Source organism: Bubalus bubalis, chromosome 17 (genome assembly GCF_019923935.1).
Source record: "Bubalus bubalis isolate 160015118507 breed Murrah chromosome 17, NDDB_SH_1, whole genome shotgun sequence".
In the NCBI taxonomy this organism is placed as follows: domain Eukaryota; kingdom Metazoa; phylum Chordata; class Mammalia; order Artiodactyla; family Bovidae; genus Bubalus; species Bubalus bubalis.
Genome location: NC_059173.1, coordinates 8,624,951 through 8,641,032, shown reverse-complemented (window position 1 = coordinate 8,641,032; position 16,082 = coordinate 8,624,951). Strand labels below are relative to the sequence as shown.

Here is a 16,082-nt window from a genome sequence, read left to right as displayed (position 1 = left end):
TGTCCATGGGATTTCCCAGGCAAGAACGCTGGAGTGGGCTGCCATTTCCTTACTCCAGGGGATCTTCCCCACCCAGGGATCAAACCCAGCTTTGGCGGGCGGATTCTTTACCCCTGAGCCACCAGGAAAGCCCTGACGGACAGCAGGTGCTCAATAAACAATGCTTCAACGCATGGAAATTTTGTTTTTCATTCTCTGCATTTGTGACAGCCGCCTGGTTTTCAAGAACATCAAAGGCAACCTTAAATGAATCCCTACACACAAACCTTCAGAGAGGCATCGTCAACCGAAGAGCCTTCACTGGTACCCAGACGGCCATTTCACAGGCTGGCGGGCGCCCTGTCGGCACCCCAGAGCATCACCACCAGCCCCAGAGAGCCTGTAAATTTCGCTAACCAGAAGGGCTCTCCCCGCCCCCTCTCCCCGCGCATCTCGCTCTGCCCTCCGCCGCCTCCTCTCCGCCCACTCTCGCCGCGGTCTCCTGGCGGCGGCGGCTTTGTCTCGTGGGCTGGTCCCTGGCGGCTCCCTCCCCTGAACAGCTGCCACCGAGGGAGGCAGCCGCGCGGGTCCGGCATCCTAACGCTGAAGCCCCCGAGCGCGCGCTCGTCATCCACCACCACCATGTAAGGGCCATGAACAGGGCTCGTCCTGGCGCAGCGCGGACATGGAGGAGGACTTATTCCAGCTCAGGCAGCTGCCGTGAGTATCTTGGGGGCGAGTCAGAGGCAGACAGGCTTTTCTTTAAAAAAAAAAAAAAGAGAGAGAGAGAGAGAAAACCTGCAGGGGAGCATCTCGGCATGCCTTCCTGAATTTAAAGGGAACGGTTTCAGGGGGAGAGACTCAGGCCTGGAGGAGACAAGCCATTTTCCCAACCCCACCGGCTCAGCCTCTGTTATCTCTGACTCAGTCCGGTTGTTTTTTCTTTTTTTTTTTTTTCAGATCCGTCAGAATCTTAACGGGGACCTAAGCGTGTAATATTTTCCCTTGTAATTGCTCTTCCTCCTAAAGGGATTGGGAGGGTCTGTGTTTTAAGAAAGCGTTAGCTGCTGTTTGGATATGTGGAGTGAATTTATGAGTCCGTGCAATGACATGGGTCCTTTCCAGCCCTTCTCCTATGCTGTGAAATTCCGAATTTTCCTGCAAGGTCTTTTAGAAGGGAATGATAATTGATGTTGCAAACCGGTTTCTGAAAAGCTGGGATTCCTTCCTAGAGAGGAGGCTTCGGCGAAGTCCCGTTGTTTATGAAGTGTGTGAATGAGAAGGCTGTGTATCTTTGCTGAAACCTCTTGCCTTCTTCTGAATGAAAGGTTTTTGTAACAGCTAGCTAAGTGAGGCTCACTGTCAGCGGCTATCCTTGGGAACTCAGGAATACACTGCTTAGAGGACTGGAATTTTTTAAGGATACCAAATTTGCTCTGAAAATCTTGGGGAAATACAGTCAAGCAATGGAAAGGGCTTGTAAAGGGGCATTCAAAATTCTCCAACCTCAAGCTGATGGCGATTTGTTAAGCAAATTCCAAGAGTAGGAGATGGAGCAACAAAAAGAATGTTAATGGGGTTTTTGTTTTAATTTTTAGAAGCACTTCGGTCACTTGGATGGTAAAAGCAGACACTCCTTTGGAATTGTTGGAAAGGATACATTATTGTTAGTATGTATATTTTCTTGACTTAAATTTTTTTTTTTCTCTCTCTCTCTCTAAACCACTGAGGAATTCTCCCAAGTGACTTTTAGTGTGACTGCTAGAGCTCTCTGAGGCTCTGAGTACTGAAGGGTATTGAGATGTCTACTTCTCATTCAGTGTAAAATTAATTTGCATTAAAAATTTTAATTAATGAAATGTTTACTTTTAAGCTTTTATTAATTGATCTGCAAATGGCCTGTCTTATGTAACAGCATTATTTCACAAATGCTGAAAGATGCCCAGTTATAATATCCAAAGTCGATCTATGAATCCATAAAAATGTATGTACCTGAGTGCAGATCTCTCAAGGAAAACATTTATTTTCATTGAAAATAAATATGTTTAAAAACCAACCTATTACCCCAAAATAAAAAAATAATCCAGAAACTAAAATATGAAATTTGGAATTCAGGATAAGGATACATGTTAGAACTGCAGTTTTACTAAATTTTCAAATGCTGTCAGGGCATGTGAACTTTGCAAATTACTCAAAGATTCATGTATATTTAATCTACTAATAGATAGACATACACTGGAGTGACAAGTCCTTCCTTCATTAGAAAAAAGTTAAACCTAATAAGAGGATTTTACTTAAGCTTAAATTAATTTAGTTTTTATACTAATAATAGTACATACATAGCATAAAGTCCAAAAAGAAGCACAAGAATAAGTCTCTCTCTTCCCAAGCCCCAGAGTTAAGTTTCTTGATTATTTTCCTGATTTTTACGCACATAAATACATGTAATATCTATTAGAGAGGCCCCATTGTGTGCTAGCTAAGAGCATTGGCTCTTGAATAAGACAGACTAGGCTTCAAATCCCTACTGTGCCACTTCCTGGCTGTGTGACTTTGCACAAGTGACTTAACCTTTCTGAAACTCAATTTCCTTAGCCATAAAATGGGAATCATAATAGTAGTTGATTCAAAGGCTTATGGGAAGATCATGTGAGGTCATGTGTACCAAATGCCTGGCAGATAGAGACATCAATACATATGAACATCTGAAAAATAATTTATAAAATTATGATTATGATGATATATGAAAAAAAGTTTGTAAAAACAAAATCCGTATAACTCTTTCTGCTGGATTCCCCCAGAATGTAATCCGCAACCCCCAAATTACATTTGAATGAGGTCAAAATTAGCCCTGAAACATGTTAACATTCGTTTATTTAAAAAAAAAAAATTAAAAGGAACGGCTGTGTAAATCTGAGTGGATTTCACATCACGACATAGGTGTTTTTTAAACCACACCCTGTATATATTATTCACAGACTGCCGGCAACAGACTGCCTGAGAGAAATATGGGTTTTTTAAAAATCAGAGTGCCTTGTAGAGGATTGGCAAGAGTGGACCTTGGAACAGGCTCAGTCTCGTGGGAAGCCAAGTGTTAATAGATTACAAGCCACTAAGTTGTTTACAGGGTCAGGGGAGGGGGAAGGGGGTGAGGATGTCTAAGAAACAGTCCTTCCCAGGACTTGGAGGTACCTTCGTGAACAGCTCCGCGATGGCTCATGTGAGACCACAGACAACCTCCACCTGTCAGCTGCTGTCCACTCAGGCACAGCACTACGTACAGGAGATTCAGAAGGCTGGATATTGTATCTAGTTCGGCCTTATTGTGAGATCTTGTGCAAGTCAGATTTTCCTGCGTCTCTCCTTTCTAGGATGATTTTCATGAAAACAAATTATGCAGACTACATTGATTGATTGGTTCATCCATTCATTGATTCATTCATTCATTCAACAGTTCTCCTGAGCATCATCCTAGATCGGGGCATTCTATAACCAAATAAGATAAATGGTCTTTGCCCTCAAGGAGCTCACAGCTAGAGCTTCAGTGTCCAATACAGTAGCCACTAGCCACATGTGGCTATTTAAACTTAAATTATGTAGTTGGTATATGAAATAACGTCCATGTATAATACACAGTGGGCTTCCCAGGTGGTGCTAATGGTAAAGAACCCACCTACCAATGCAGGAGACACAAGAGACAAGGGTTCAATCCCTGCGTCAGAAAGATCCCCTGGAGAAGGGCATGGCAACCCACTCCCGTATTCTTGCCTAGAGAATCCCATGGACAGAGGAGCCTGGAGGGCTACAGGCCATAGAGGCGCGAAGAGTCAGACATGACTGAAGTGACACGTGCACACACATTATAAAATATGATTTGTAGGTAAAATAGATCATGTTTGAAAAATCAGTTCTTTCATTGCATTGGTTGCATTTCAAGTGCCCGGTAGCTGCATGTGGCTCATGGCTGCTTTAGCCCCATTGTGACAGCCTGGGCCCAGAGCACTTTTGGAACTGCAGAAGGTTCTATTGGATAGCACTGGTCTGATGGGAGAAGCGAATATTGAACACACAGTTTCACAATAATTATGAGAATTGTCTAAGGGCTACTTACTTCAGTTAGTATGATCATGTCTAGTATGATAATCCACCTTGCTGCAAATGCAAATAGCATTATTTCCTTCTTTTTTAATGCCTGAGTAGTATTCTGTTTTGTGTGTATACCCCACATCTCCTTTATCCATTCATCTGTCGATGGACAGACACTTAAATTGTTTCCATGTCTTCTTGGCTATTATAAATAGTGCCGCTATGAACACTGGGGTGCATCTATCTTTTTGAATTATGGTTTTCTCTGAATATATGCCTAAGAGTGGGATTGCTGGATCATATGGTAACTCTATTTTTAGTTTTCTAAGGAAACTCCATACTGTTCTCCATAGTGGCTGCACCAGTTTATATTCCTGCCAACAGCACAGGAGGGTTCCCTTTTCTCCACAAATGTAGAAAATGCGACAAGTCTAGTTCTAGATGGCAGAGAGGCAGATCAGAGAAGGCTTCTTGGAGGAAGTGACATTGGAGTTGAACCCCCAGATGTGTAGAAGTCAGCCAGGAGAAGAGATAGGAGGGAGATTTCCAATAGTGGGAACTGTGTGAGGGGAAGAGCTCAAAATCACGCCAGTGGAGCCGAGCAAGTGACTAGAGGGAAGGCTGCAGAGGATGGCAGGGACAAGGCCACACCCTGTAGTAAGGACAAGAAATTGGACATTTATCTTGTGTTTACTCGATCCACTCTCTCCTTTCTTACTAACCCTGTCTTTCAAGATCGAGCTTAGGGACTTCCCTGATGGTCCAGTGGATAAGACTCCAAGCTCCCAATACAGGGGGCCTGGGTTTGATCCCTGGTCAGGGAGCTAGATCCCACATGCCGCAACTAGGAGTCTGCATGCTGCAAGTCAAGATGCCGCATGCTGCAACTAAGACCTGGAACAGCTCAATAAATAACATAAAAATAAATATTAAAAAAATAAAGATTGAGCTTAAGTCCATCAGCTCAATGAATCTTCTGACTCCTCTGGGGCTTCTGGGGTAAAAGTGCAGGCTCTGAGTCAGGCAGATCTGGGTTCAAACTCTGGCTCTGCCACTTCCCATCTGGGTGACCCTGGCCTAGTGACTTCATCCCCCACGGTTGGGCGCTCATCTATAACGCTGGGGTAATAGCAATATCTGCATGGCGGGGCGGTTGTGAGGATCAGGAAGGTCACCACTGGGAAGCCCCAGCACAGTGCCCGGCTCCACGTAAGGGCTCCACCGGATGGTACCAGCGTTATTTGTCTTCTTTCACTCTGGACGTTTCCCCCTCATCCTCCAGCTTGTTCAAATAGCAAAGCACCTGGAAGCCACGGTCTCCTTTTCAGAATCCTGAGATGTCCTGATGAAAGCTAACGGAAGCACACGTCCGAACTTGAAGCCTGATCCCTCCTGCACTCCGCTCCTCTTTCAGCCTCTCCCAGTTGATGGTGACTCCATCCACCCCATTTGGAGTCCATTTTGACTCCTCCTTCCCTCAGATTTCACTTCAACCCATCAGGAAATTCTCTTGGTCCTGCCTTTAAGCTCCATCTAAACATCTATTTCTGCTTTATTGACTATGCCAAAGCCTTTGACTGTGTCGATCACAATAAACTGTGGAAAATTCTGAAAGAGACGGGAATACCAGACCACCTGACTTGCCTCTTGAGAAACCTGTATGCAGGTCAGGAAGTAACAGTTAGAACTGGACATGGAACAACAGACTGGTTCCAAATAGGAAAAGGAGTACGTCAAGGCTGTATATTGTCACCCTGCTTATTTAACTTCTATGCAGAGTACATCATGAGAAACGCTGGGCTGGAAGAAGCACAAGCTGGAATCAAGATTGCCAGGAGAAATATCAATAACTTCAAATATGCAGATGACACCACCCTTAAGGCAGAAAGTGAAGAGGAACTCAAAAGCCTCTTGATGAAAGTGAAAGAGGAGAGTGAAAAAGTTGGCTTAAAGCTCAACCTTCAGAAAACGAAGATCATGGCATCTGGTCCCATCACTTCATGGGAAATAGATGGGGAAACAGTGGAAACAGTGTCAGACTTTATTTTTGGGGGCTCCAAAAATCACTGCAGATGGTGATTGCAGCCATACCTGTGGCAGATTCATTTTGATATTTGGCAAAACTAATACAATTTTGTAAAGTTTAAAAATAAAATAAAAATTAAAAAAAATAATAAAATAAAAGACACTTACTCCTTGGAAGGAAAGTTATGACCAACCTAGATAGCATATTCAAAAGCAGAGACATTACTTTACCAACAAAGGTCCGTCTAGTCAAGGCTACGGTTTTTCCAGTGGTCATGTATGGATGTGAGAGTTGGACTGTGAAGAAGGCTGAGTGCCAAAGAATTGATGCTTTTGAACTGTGGTGTCGGAGAAGACTCTTGAGAGTCCCTTGGACTGCAAGGAGATCCAACCAGTCCATTCTGAAGGAGATCAGCCCTGGGATTTCTTTGGAAGGAATGATGCTAAAGCTGAAACTCCAGTACTTTGGCCACCTCATGCGAAGAGTTGACTCATTGGAAAAGACTGTGATGCTGGAAGGGATTGGGGGCAGGAGGAGAAGGGGACGACAGAGGATGAGATGGCTGGATGGCATCATGGACTCGATAGACGTGAGTCTGGGTGAACTCCGGGAGTTGGTGATGGACAGGGAGGCCTGGCATGCTGCGATTCATGGGGTCGAGAGGAGTCGGACCCGACTGAGCGACTGAACTGAACTGAACTGAAACCCCTACCACTTCTCTCCAGCTCCACTGCTACCCCTTGGTTCAAGTCCCTGTCGTCTCTGACCCTGGGTGGATTCCAGGGGTTATCTTGCTGGTCTTCCCGGTCCTGCCCTTGTCTCCCTGCAGCACATTCTCAACACAGCAACCAAATGTGTTCTTTTTAAAAAATATTATTTATTTATTTGGCTGTGCTGGGTCTTAGTTGTGGCATGCAGGATCTTTAGTTGCAGCATATGGGATCTAGTTCCCTGACCAGGGATTGAACTCAGGGGCCCCTCTGCCTTGGGAGGGTAAAGTCTTAGCCACTGGACCACCAGGGAAAGTACCCAGAGGGATTCTTTAGAAGTCAACTCACAAGCCTCTTCTGTTCCAAAACCCTCCTAGGGCTCCCGTTTCACCTTGTCTTCTCTACTCTTTCACCCCCTCATGCAGCCATTCTGGTTCCTGTGTGTGTGTGTGTGTGTGCGTGTGTGTGTGTGTTAGTTGCTCAGTTGTGTCTGACTCTTTGCAACCCCATAGAATGTAGCCTGCCAGGCTCCTCTGTCCATGGAATTATCCAGAAGAGAATACTGGGGTAGGTTGCCATTCTCTTTTCCAGGGGATCTTCTTGACCTGGGGATGGAACCCTGGTCTCCTAAATTGCAGACAGATTCTTTACTATCTGAGCTACCAGGGAAGCCCATGGTCCCCTTGTTGTTCCTTAAACACACCAGATGGGTTCCTGCTCCAGCACCCACTGTTCTCTCTACCTAGAAAGCTCTTCTCCTAGGTATCTGCTTTACTCACATCTCAAATGCCACCATCTCACCCAAGCCTACCCTCATCACCTCCTTAAAATTTGTAGCCCTCTCTTACTGCCATTAGGATTTTTGTTGGTGTTCAGTTGCTCAGTTGTGTCCGACTCTTTGCAGCCCCACAAACTGCAGCACACAAGGCTTCTTGGATGGCTACTATCAAAAATAAATAAAAACAACAAGTCTTGGTGAGGATATGGAGAAAATGGAATTCTTATACACTGACTATTGGTGAGAATGAAAAATGGGGCAGCCTCCACAGAACACAGTATGGAGGCTCCTCAAAAAATGAAGAATTACCATAGGACCCAGCAACTTCACTTCTGGGTATATACCCGCAAAAGAGTTGAAAGCAGAATACTGAAGAGGTATTTGTACAGCCATGTTCATAGCAGCATTATTCGCAATAGCCAAAAGATGAAAGCCACCTAAGGGTCTCTTCATGATGAGTAGATAAACAAATGTGGTCTATCCATACAATGGAATATTATGTAGCCTTCAAAAAGGAAGGGACTCCTGAAACATGCTGCTGCTGCTGCTGCTGCTAAGTCGCTTCAGTCGTGTCCGACTCTGTGCGACCCCAGAGATGGCAGCCCAACAGGCTCCCCCGTCCCTGGGATTCTCCGGGCAAGAATACTGGAGTGGGTTGCCATTTCCTTCTCCAATGCATGGAAGTGAAAAGTGAAAGTGAAGTCACTCAGTCGTGTCCGACTCTCAGCGACCCCATGGACTGCAGCCTACCAGGCTCCTTATCCATGGGATTTTCCAGGCAAGAGTACTGGAGTGGGGTGCCATTGCCTTCTCCACCTGAAACACGCTACAACACAGATAAACCTTGAAGACATTATGCTACGTGAAATAACCCAGTTGCCAAAGGACAGCTACTGTATGATTCCAGTCTGTGAGGTTTCTAAAGCAATCAAATGCATAGAGACATAAAGCAGAATGGTAGTTGCCAGAGGCTGGGGAAGGGGAGGAGGGGGATCTGTGTAGTGGGTACACTGTCCATTTTTACAAGATGAAAAGAGTTCTGTGGATGAACAGTGGTAATGATTGTGCAATATTGTGAATATACTTAATGCCCACTGAACTGTACTCTTTAAAAATGCTTAAAATGATAAATGCTATCTTATGTGTATTTTACTGTAGTTGAAAAAAATCATACCCCTCTTCCCCCATCCTCCAATACCATGTCCAGCTTTTCCTCTTTAAGATTTTTTTTTAATGTGGACTATTTTTAAAGTCTTTACTGAATTTGTTAACAGTATTGGGTCTGTTTTATGTTTTGTTTTTTTGACCATGAGGCAATGTGAGAACTTTGCTCCCTGACCACGGGTCAAACCTGCACCCCCTGCATTGGAAGACACAGTCCTAACCACTGGACTGTCAGGGAAATCCCTGCTTTTCCTTTTTTTAAAGTTTTATTTACACTTATATCTTATAAACAACTGATTAACTTAAATTGAAACATGGTGAAATGAAAATGTGCAGCTCTAATCATCCCTTAATTACCCCAAAACATTTAAATTAAAATTAATGTGCTAATATAAAAATATTTCCTCTTTCCTAATTTATAGCAGCATATTTTCTTTCAAAGCTATCACATATATTTTAAAACACATTATAGAAATTAGGAGACTTAAATGATGTACAGAAAGACAATAATCAAAAAAAAAGTTAATTCAGATGTACACTATCAGAAAAAGATACTGTAGTTAAACAACATGTGGCTTAAAAATCAATACAGCGTCCTTTTCGTTCCCAATCTCCATATCGGGTAGGTTCTGGGCCTCTGGGTCCACCTTTCTCTTTTGTAACAGGATTAATATCATCAGGAAATTTTGTCAGTGGTTCCTTCTCTAAATTGGAATCTTCTGGGGCATCAAAACGACCTTCTGGTAACCTTGGCTTCTTAAGAGGTTGTTTGCTAGGTTCAGGTTTTCCTCCTTGAGAACTTATTTTCCTCAAAGAATTACACAGAAGGGGTGATCTTGCCGCTCTCCACGCTGTAGCCAGGACGCGGCCCAGCAACGAAGCGAGCCCTAACGCAGCCATGGTGTCCACTCCCGCAGCGTCCGCAACTGCCCGCCCTGAGGTGTTCGAGGGTCCTGCTTTTCCTTTTTTTTAAATCACACATTACCTTCCAACATACCATAAAATTTGCTTATTTATTGCTTAGTGTCTGTCTTCACTTAGTTGTATGAAAGCTTCACACACCAGGGGTCTGATGGATCCCAAGTTCACGGGACATTGCCTAGATTCCATCCGATACTGGATTTTAGGGGAGATCAGGCCACAGGATTAAGTAAAAACTGTATGCATTAAAAAAAAATCAGAAAAATCTGTTCATCAGCTTAATCATTCTCCTTGACAGCAGGGGCCACCATTATTAAGTTTTAGCAGCTAAAGCACTGAGTCCTCATGGAAAGATCAGACATAGCCTTGTTTCATCATATTCGCTCCCCCCTCCAAGTTGTGACCATCAAAACTGTCCCCAGACATTGCCAGTGTCACCCCACTGAGAACCGCTTCTCTAAAGTGCTTTAGTTTAGACGATACACTTTTCAGTCTCTCCATTTCCAGAGCATCTTCAGACCTCTCTTTACACCTCCCTTTTCTCACATTAGTCATGTAGGGACTGTGGCTTGTGCCCCTTCCTGCAGCTTCAGGATACTTTTGTAAAAGACTGTAAACTCCATGAGGGCAAGAATGTGGCCTGACACATAGAATGTCCTCACTGCATGCTTGTCATGTGTTAATCTTTGTGCATTAATCATGCTTTTTATTTTCTGTATTCTGATGTTTTGACCTTTTGGGGCCTTGCAGATTCTGGAGGGCTCTCCCCTCCCAGGGTTAACTAGTAAATAAGTCGCCTGCCAGTGGACCTTTCGTGTGCAAACCAACCAATCCAAAGTCACTAATCCACCTGCACTAATCGCACCAGGGCCAAATACCAGACAACTGGAGACAGTCCCTGTGCTCAGAGCCTGGAGAAATGACTCAGACTAGCTGATCCTCAACCTGCTTGCCCTGCCTCACCTGTTCCTTCCTGTGGAAACCACAGTAAAGACTCTGGCCCAGATTTTATCCTCACCCTTGCCTCCCCAGTTGGATTCCTGGGTCAGGAAGATCCGATGGAGAAGGGATAGGCTACCCACTCCAGTATTCTTGGGCTTCCCTGGTGGCTCAGCTGGTAAAGAATCCACCTGTAATGTGGGAGACCTGGGTTTGATCCCTGGGTTGGGAAGATCTGCTGGAGGAGGGAACGTCTACCCACTCCAGTATTCTGGCCTGGAGAATTCCATGGACTGTATAGTCCGTGGGGTCACAAAGAGTTGGACACGACCGAGCGGTTTTCACTTTCACTTTCCTCCTTACTGATCCCAGTGTTTCCTCATTTGGCTATCCCCCCCAAAAATGTGGCATGCCCCCTCATCTTGGAATCTGTGAGTATAACAGAGTCTAAAGCCTTCAGCTGGCAGTCATCTCCTGATCTGTCTGCCACACCTAAATGATAGTAAAACCAATATTTTAGGGACTTCCCTGGCAGTCCAGTGGTTAAGACTGTGCCCATCCAATGCAGGGTCTTGGGTTTGATCCCTGGTTGGGGAACTAAGAGCCCACGTGCTGCACGGTCAAAAAATAAATAAATGTAAGTTTGACTCAATGGGATTTTCCAGGCAAGAATACTGGAGTGGGTTGCCATTTCCTTCTCCAGTATTTTAAAACACTGCCCACAATCTGTTCATCCTCTTATAGCAAAATATGCCTGAATGATCTCAAAATCAACTCTGATCACCTTCCCCCATCTCACCCTACTTGTAAATCTTTCAGGGGCATCCCATTGATCTCAGGAAAACATGGAAAACCCTGTGGTCTCTGTATAATTCAGCCTGTTTCTCCGACCTCTACTTCTTGGTCCTACTCCCTGGGTCTTTGTCCTCCCCCATCTCTGTGGGACTCTCCTGGTCCCCAGACCTCAGGCAAGTCTATCCTGACTATGCTTCCCCCCAGTTGTTCTTTATCTTGGCACCCTATTTGTTTCCCTCTCAAGGTTCATTCATTTGCAAACGTATAATGATTTTTTGTTTACTTGTATATTAACCATCTTCTCAATAGGGAATCCATTTCAGGAGGGCAGGTGTATTTCATCCCCCTTCAGCACACAGTCAGCACTCAATAAACACTTATTAAAATACTGAAGAATAGGGACTTCCTTGGTGGTCCAGTGGTTAACACTGTGCTCTTCCAGTGTAGGGGGTACAGGTTCAATCCCTGGTCAGGGAACTAAGATGCCGCATGCTGCGTGGCATGACCAAGTAAAATAAAATACTGAAGAAGGGTGCCAGACTCTTTTGAGATGCTCTCTCTGTTGACTCCTTTAATCTCCATGGCAACCCTGTGAGATGGGAATTACCATCTCCATTCTACCAGCAGGAAACTGAGACCCAGAGAAGTAAAGTAACCTAACCTCAGAGCTGCCGAGTACTGGGGGCAGGAAATTCAAACCCAAATCAGTCTGTTTGCAGAGTTGGGCACTCCTTTCTATGACACCGCACCCCGCCCCCCCATCTTTAGGCACAACTTGAAATGCTACCCTGTCATAATCACAGTTAGGCACAAGCTTCCTTTTTCAGTCTGATAGATTCATGAACTCAGGGGAGAAATACCCAGAAGCTCAGATGAAAATAGAAAACAAAAAAAAACTTCCTTACCCTAATCGCATCTCAGACCCTAATTTAAGGTACTGAGGTGAATTACATGATGGTTCAAGCAAAATCTTTGGGTTGACAGTTATTTCCTCAAGCTCTTCTCTTCTTTCAATAGAAAAATTATGTAAAACAAATGTTCCCTGCTATTTTGGTAAATTATATGCTATATATACACAACAAATGCCAAGAAGTTGTGAGCCAGCTTGTTTCAAAGCCCTCATATAGTTAACATATGCCACTGCTATTTTCTTTTTCTTTCATATTACACTTTTTTTCCCCTTAGAAAATCTTGGCTCATGTCGCTGATAACTGCTTTTAGGAACCCATCTGATTCAAAATGTCGTCTGGCTTTCTGAGTATAATTTAATGTCAGAGGTCTCTCTTTACATCCGTCTTAAAACAAATTTTAATAAATAAAGGGCCCTGGCTTCTAGTGGATTGCCAGAGAAGGAATGTGAACAGATCCTGGCTTAAAGCGCCAGGGAGCTAAGCCATTTCTCAAAGTCAAATCTCACAAAGGTCAGTGTCCTCCATGCTCAAGGTACAAAGGTGACTTGAACGCAGCTGGGTTGGAGGAAAGCCAATATTGACACAAAGCCTCCACAGTTTTCTGTTCATCAAGCTCAGTTTATCTTCACGACGTTCCTGCAAGCCTGTCTTCATCCCGATTCACAGATGAACGTGTCTGTAACATGTTTAGCTAATGTTACAGATTGACAAGCATTCTGTGAATAGTCGCTATTGTGATTTATATTGATTATTTAAGGTAATAGATGTGCAGGTTTAAAAATTTACATATTACAGAGGGATCCAAAATGAAAAGTAAAATTTCTTTCCCTCAAAACTCCCCATCCCCATCCATCCTCCTTCCCAAAAACCAACCAGTCTCAGGCTTCTTAAATATCTTTCCAGAATGTTCGATGGCAGAAGCAAAAATATTCTTGAGCGCACTTGAACATTCACATGAATCCATGTCCATGAATTCCCTGGGGACCTGGTTACAGTGCAGATGTGGATTTGGTAGATCTCGGTCAGGACCTGAGACTCAGCATTTCTAACAGGTCCCTGGGGAGGCTGGGTCTCTGGTTCGAGACCATACTTAAATCTTAGTACCAAGAACATAGATCATGGGACTGCAGTCCAGCACATTTAATAGTGAGCCCCGGCAGGAATTCCCTGGCAGTCCAGTGGCTTTCACTGCCACGTCCCTGGATTTGATCCCTGGTCTGGGAACTAGGATCCCACAAGCTGTGTGGCCAAAAACAAATGAGCCCCAACAGTCTTTTCCTGTGAGTTCTTACACCAACTTGTGTGTGGGTCTGTTCATTGTGTGTGTTTATCACGTGAAAATAGTCGCTATAAAATTTGCCATTTCAACAGTTGTGCGGTTAATGCTATGAATTACATTCAGTGTTGTGTCACTTTCACTACCACCCATCTCCAGAATTTTCTCATCTTCCTCAACTGAAACTCTGCCCATTAAACACTAAGTCCCCAATCCCCTCTGTCCCCCCAACCCCCAGAGCTTGGTGACCACTGTTCTACTTTCTCTCTCTGTGACTTTGACTACTGTAAGCCCTTTTAGATAGGCGGACTAGTACAGTAATTGCCCTTTGGTGTTGGTTTTATTTCACTTAGCGCAGTGTCTTCAAAGTACATCCATGTTGTAACATGGGTCAGAATTTCCATCCTTTTTAACACTGAATAACACTCGGTTGTATGGATAGACCACAGTTTGTTTATCCATTCAGCCACTGATAGCCACTTAAGTTGTTTCCACTCTCACCTATTGTGACACAGATCAACACAAATTAAAAAAAAAAAAAAACAACTTTTTTTTTTTTTGGCCGCAGCATGCAGCCTCCAGGATCTTAGTTCCCTGACCAGGGATGGAACCCGCACTCCCTGAAGTGGAAGTGCAGAGTCTGGACCGACAGGGAAGTCCCAATAAAATGTTTTTTTATTTTTTAAAAAACATTTTCTTTAGTGGCTGTTCCATCATCTATTTAATTACTCATCTCCTGGTAATTATTTCTGGTTTTGTATTATTTGCAGCAAAGCTTCAAAGAGATGCTAGCACCAGAAGAGAATACAGAGAGGCTGGAAGTGGGGATGCTGAAATCAGACAGCTTCGCCAAAGCCTAGACACTTACTGTGTGACCTTGGGCAAGCTCCCAGCCCCTTGTGCTTGAGTGTCCTCCTCTGCAAAATGGGGACAATGAAAGTGGGAATAAATAATTTAGTGATGAAAGTGCAAACACTGGGCCTGACGCATGACCAGCTGGCGCTCAGAGCACTAAAAAATTGGAAAGATATCGAAGCTTGCATGGGTGCTCAGTCATGTCCGACTCTTTGCGACCCCATGGACTGTAGCCCTCCAGGCTCCTCTGTCCATGGGATTTTCCAGGCAAGAATACTGGGCAGATTGCCATTTCCTTCTCCAGCGGTTCTTTCTGACCCAGAGATCGAACCTGCGTCTCCTGCAACTCCTGCGTCGGCAGGCAGATTCTTTCCCACTGAGCCACCTGGGAAGCCCATGGCACTGCTTGCCTTCCCAGAAGGCTGCAGTGGCAGCTGTTATTCAGAGAAGGAAGCACAGAGCCCTGGACGGTCCTGGAGGAGAAGGTGTGACGGCAGGGAGAGTGTCAGACCACATGGCCATCTTCTTCTGTGATGTTACCCTCAGAGTCAAGGGCGAGCCACGGACCTTCCCTTCACCCGTGAAAAGGAATTGATAATGCACGTAAATGTTCATTTTCTTCCTTCACCTAGTAATTCTCTACATTCTGTCTTCTATTAATGCCTCAGGGGACTGTTTGTAGTTTTGAGTTGGGGGGTTGCCTCCAGGGCAGCGAGAGTCCTACTCTTTGTTGCTTCCTTCCTGGAACCCACTTTGCATCACCCCTCAGTGGGTTACAGAGTTGAAATGTCTCCCCGCCTCACCACACCCCCAGCCTCTCACTGCACCCAGTTCATTTCATTTACAGCTTTTCTCACAAAGTACAGAATATCTATGTAGCAGTATATGCATCCACATGCATAATATTATATATAAATACATATTTATATTTACAAAGATTAATTTATATACTGACATATAAAATTATATATGTTTATAGCTATAATATTTATATATGTATGTATTTATAAGCATTTACATTTAAAATACAAAACTGCATGTGGGTATATACATGAAATTTTTATTGAGGTATAAAAAGTTGTATGTGTATATCCACATGCATTTTTGTATTTATATATGTAAATACTTATAAATACATACATATATAAATAATTACATATTTATACATTTATATATAATACTTATATAAGGAGAAGAGGGCAACAGAGGATGAGATGGTTGGATGGCATCACTGATTCAATGGACATGAACTTGGGAAAATTCTGGGAGATGGTGAAGGACAGGGAGGCCTGGCATGCTGCAGTCCATGAGGTCGCAAAGAGTCTGACACGACTTGATGACTGATCAACAAAAAGTTGATTTACAATATTATGTTGGTTTCAGGTTTAAAACATAGTGGTTCACAATTTCTAAAGATTAGGCTCCATCTATGTTATTATAAAATATTGGCTGTATTCCCTGTACTGCACAATATATCTTTTTTTTTTTTTAATATTTATTTACTTATTTATGTATTTGGCTGTGTTGGGTCTTTGTGGCACGTGTAATCTTGGGTCTTCATTGCAGCCTGCAGGATCTTTTAGTTGTAGCATGTGGGATCTAGTTCCCTGGCCAGGGATTGAACCCAGATTCCCTGCGCTGA

General features: G+C 43.8%; 1 protein-coding gene across 5 annotated transcripts in view; it reads left to right on the top strand.

Moving 5' to 3' along the window:
* Positions 1-462: 462 nt before the first annotated feature.
* Positions 463-16,082, top strand: part of LOC102407920 (SV2 related protein) — a 73,680-nt gene continuing 58,060 nt past the window's right edge. For 2 of the 5 annotated variants that reach the window (XM_044930033.2, XM_044930034.2), the window contains exon 1: positions 468-699. In XM_044930033.2, the coding sequence (XP_044785968.2) occupies positions 665-699 (35 nt within the window). In that variant the 5' untranslated portion in view covers positions 468-664. Of the gene's footprint in view, positions 700-16,082 lie in introns of all 5 variants that reach the window. The other 3 variants (XM_044930032.2, XM_025267457.3, XM_025267456.3) reach the window with 3 other exon arrangements.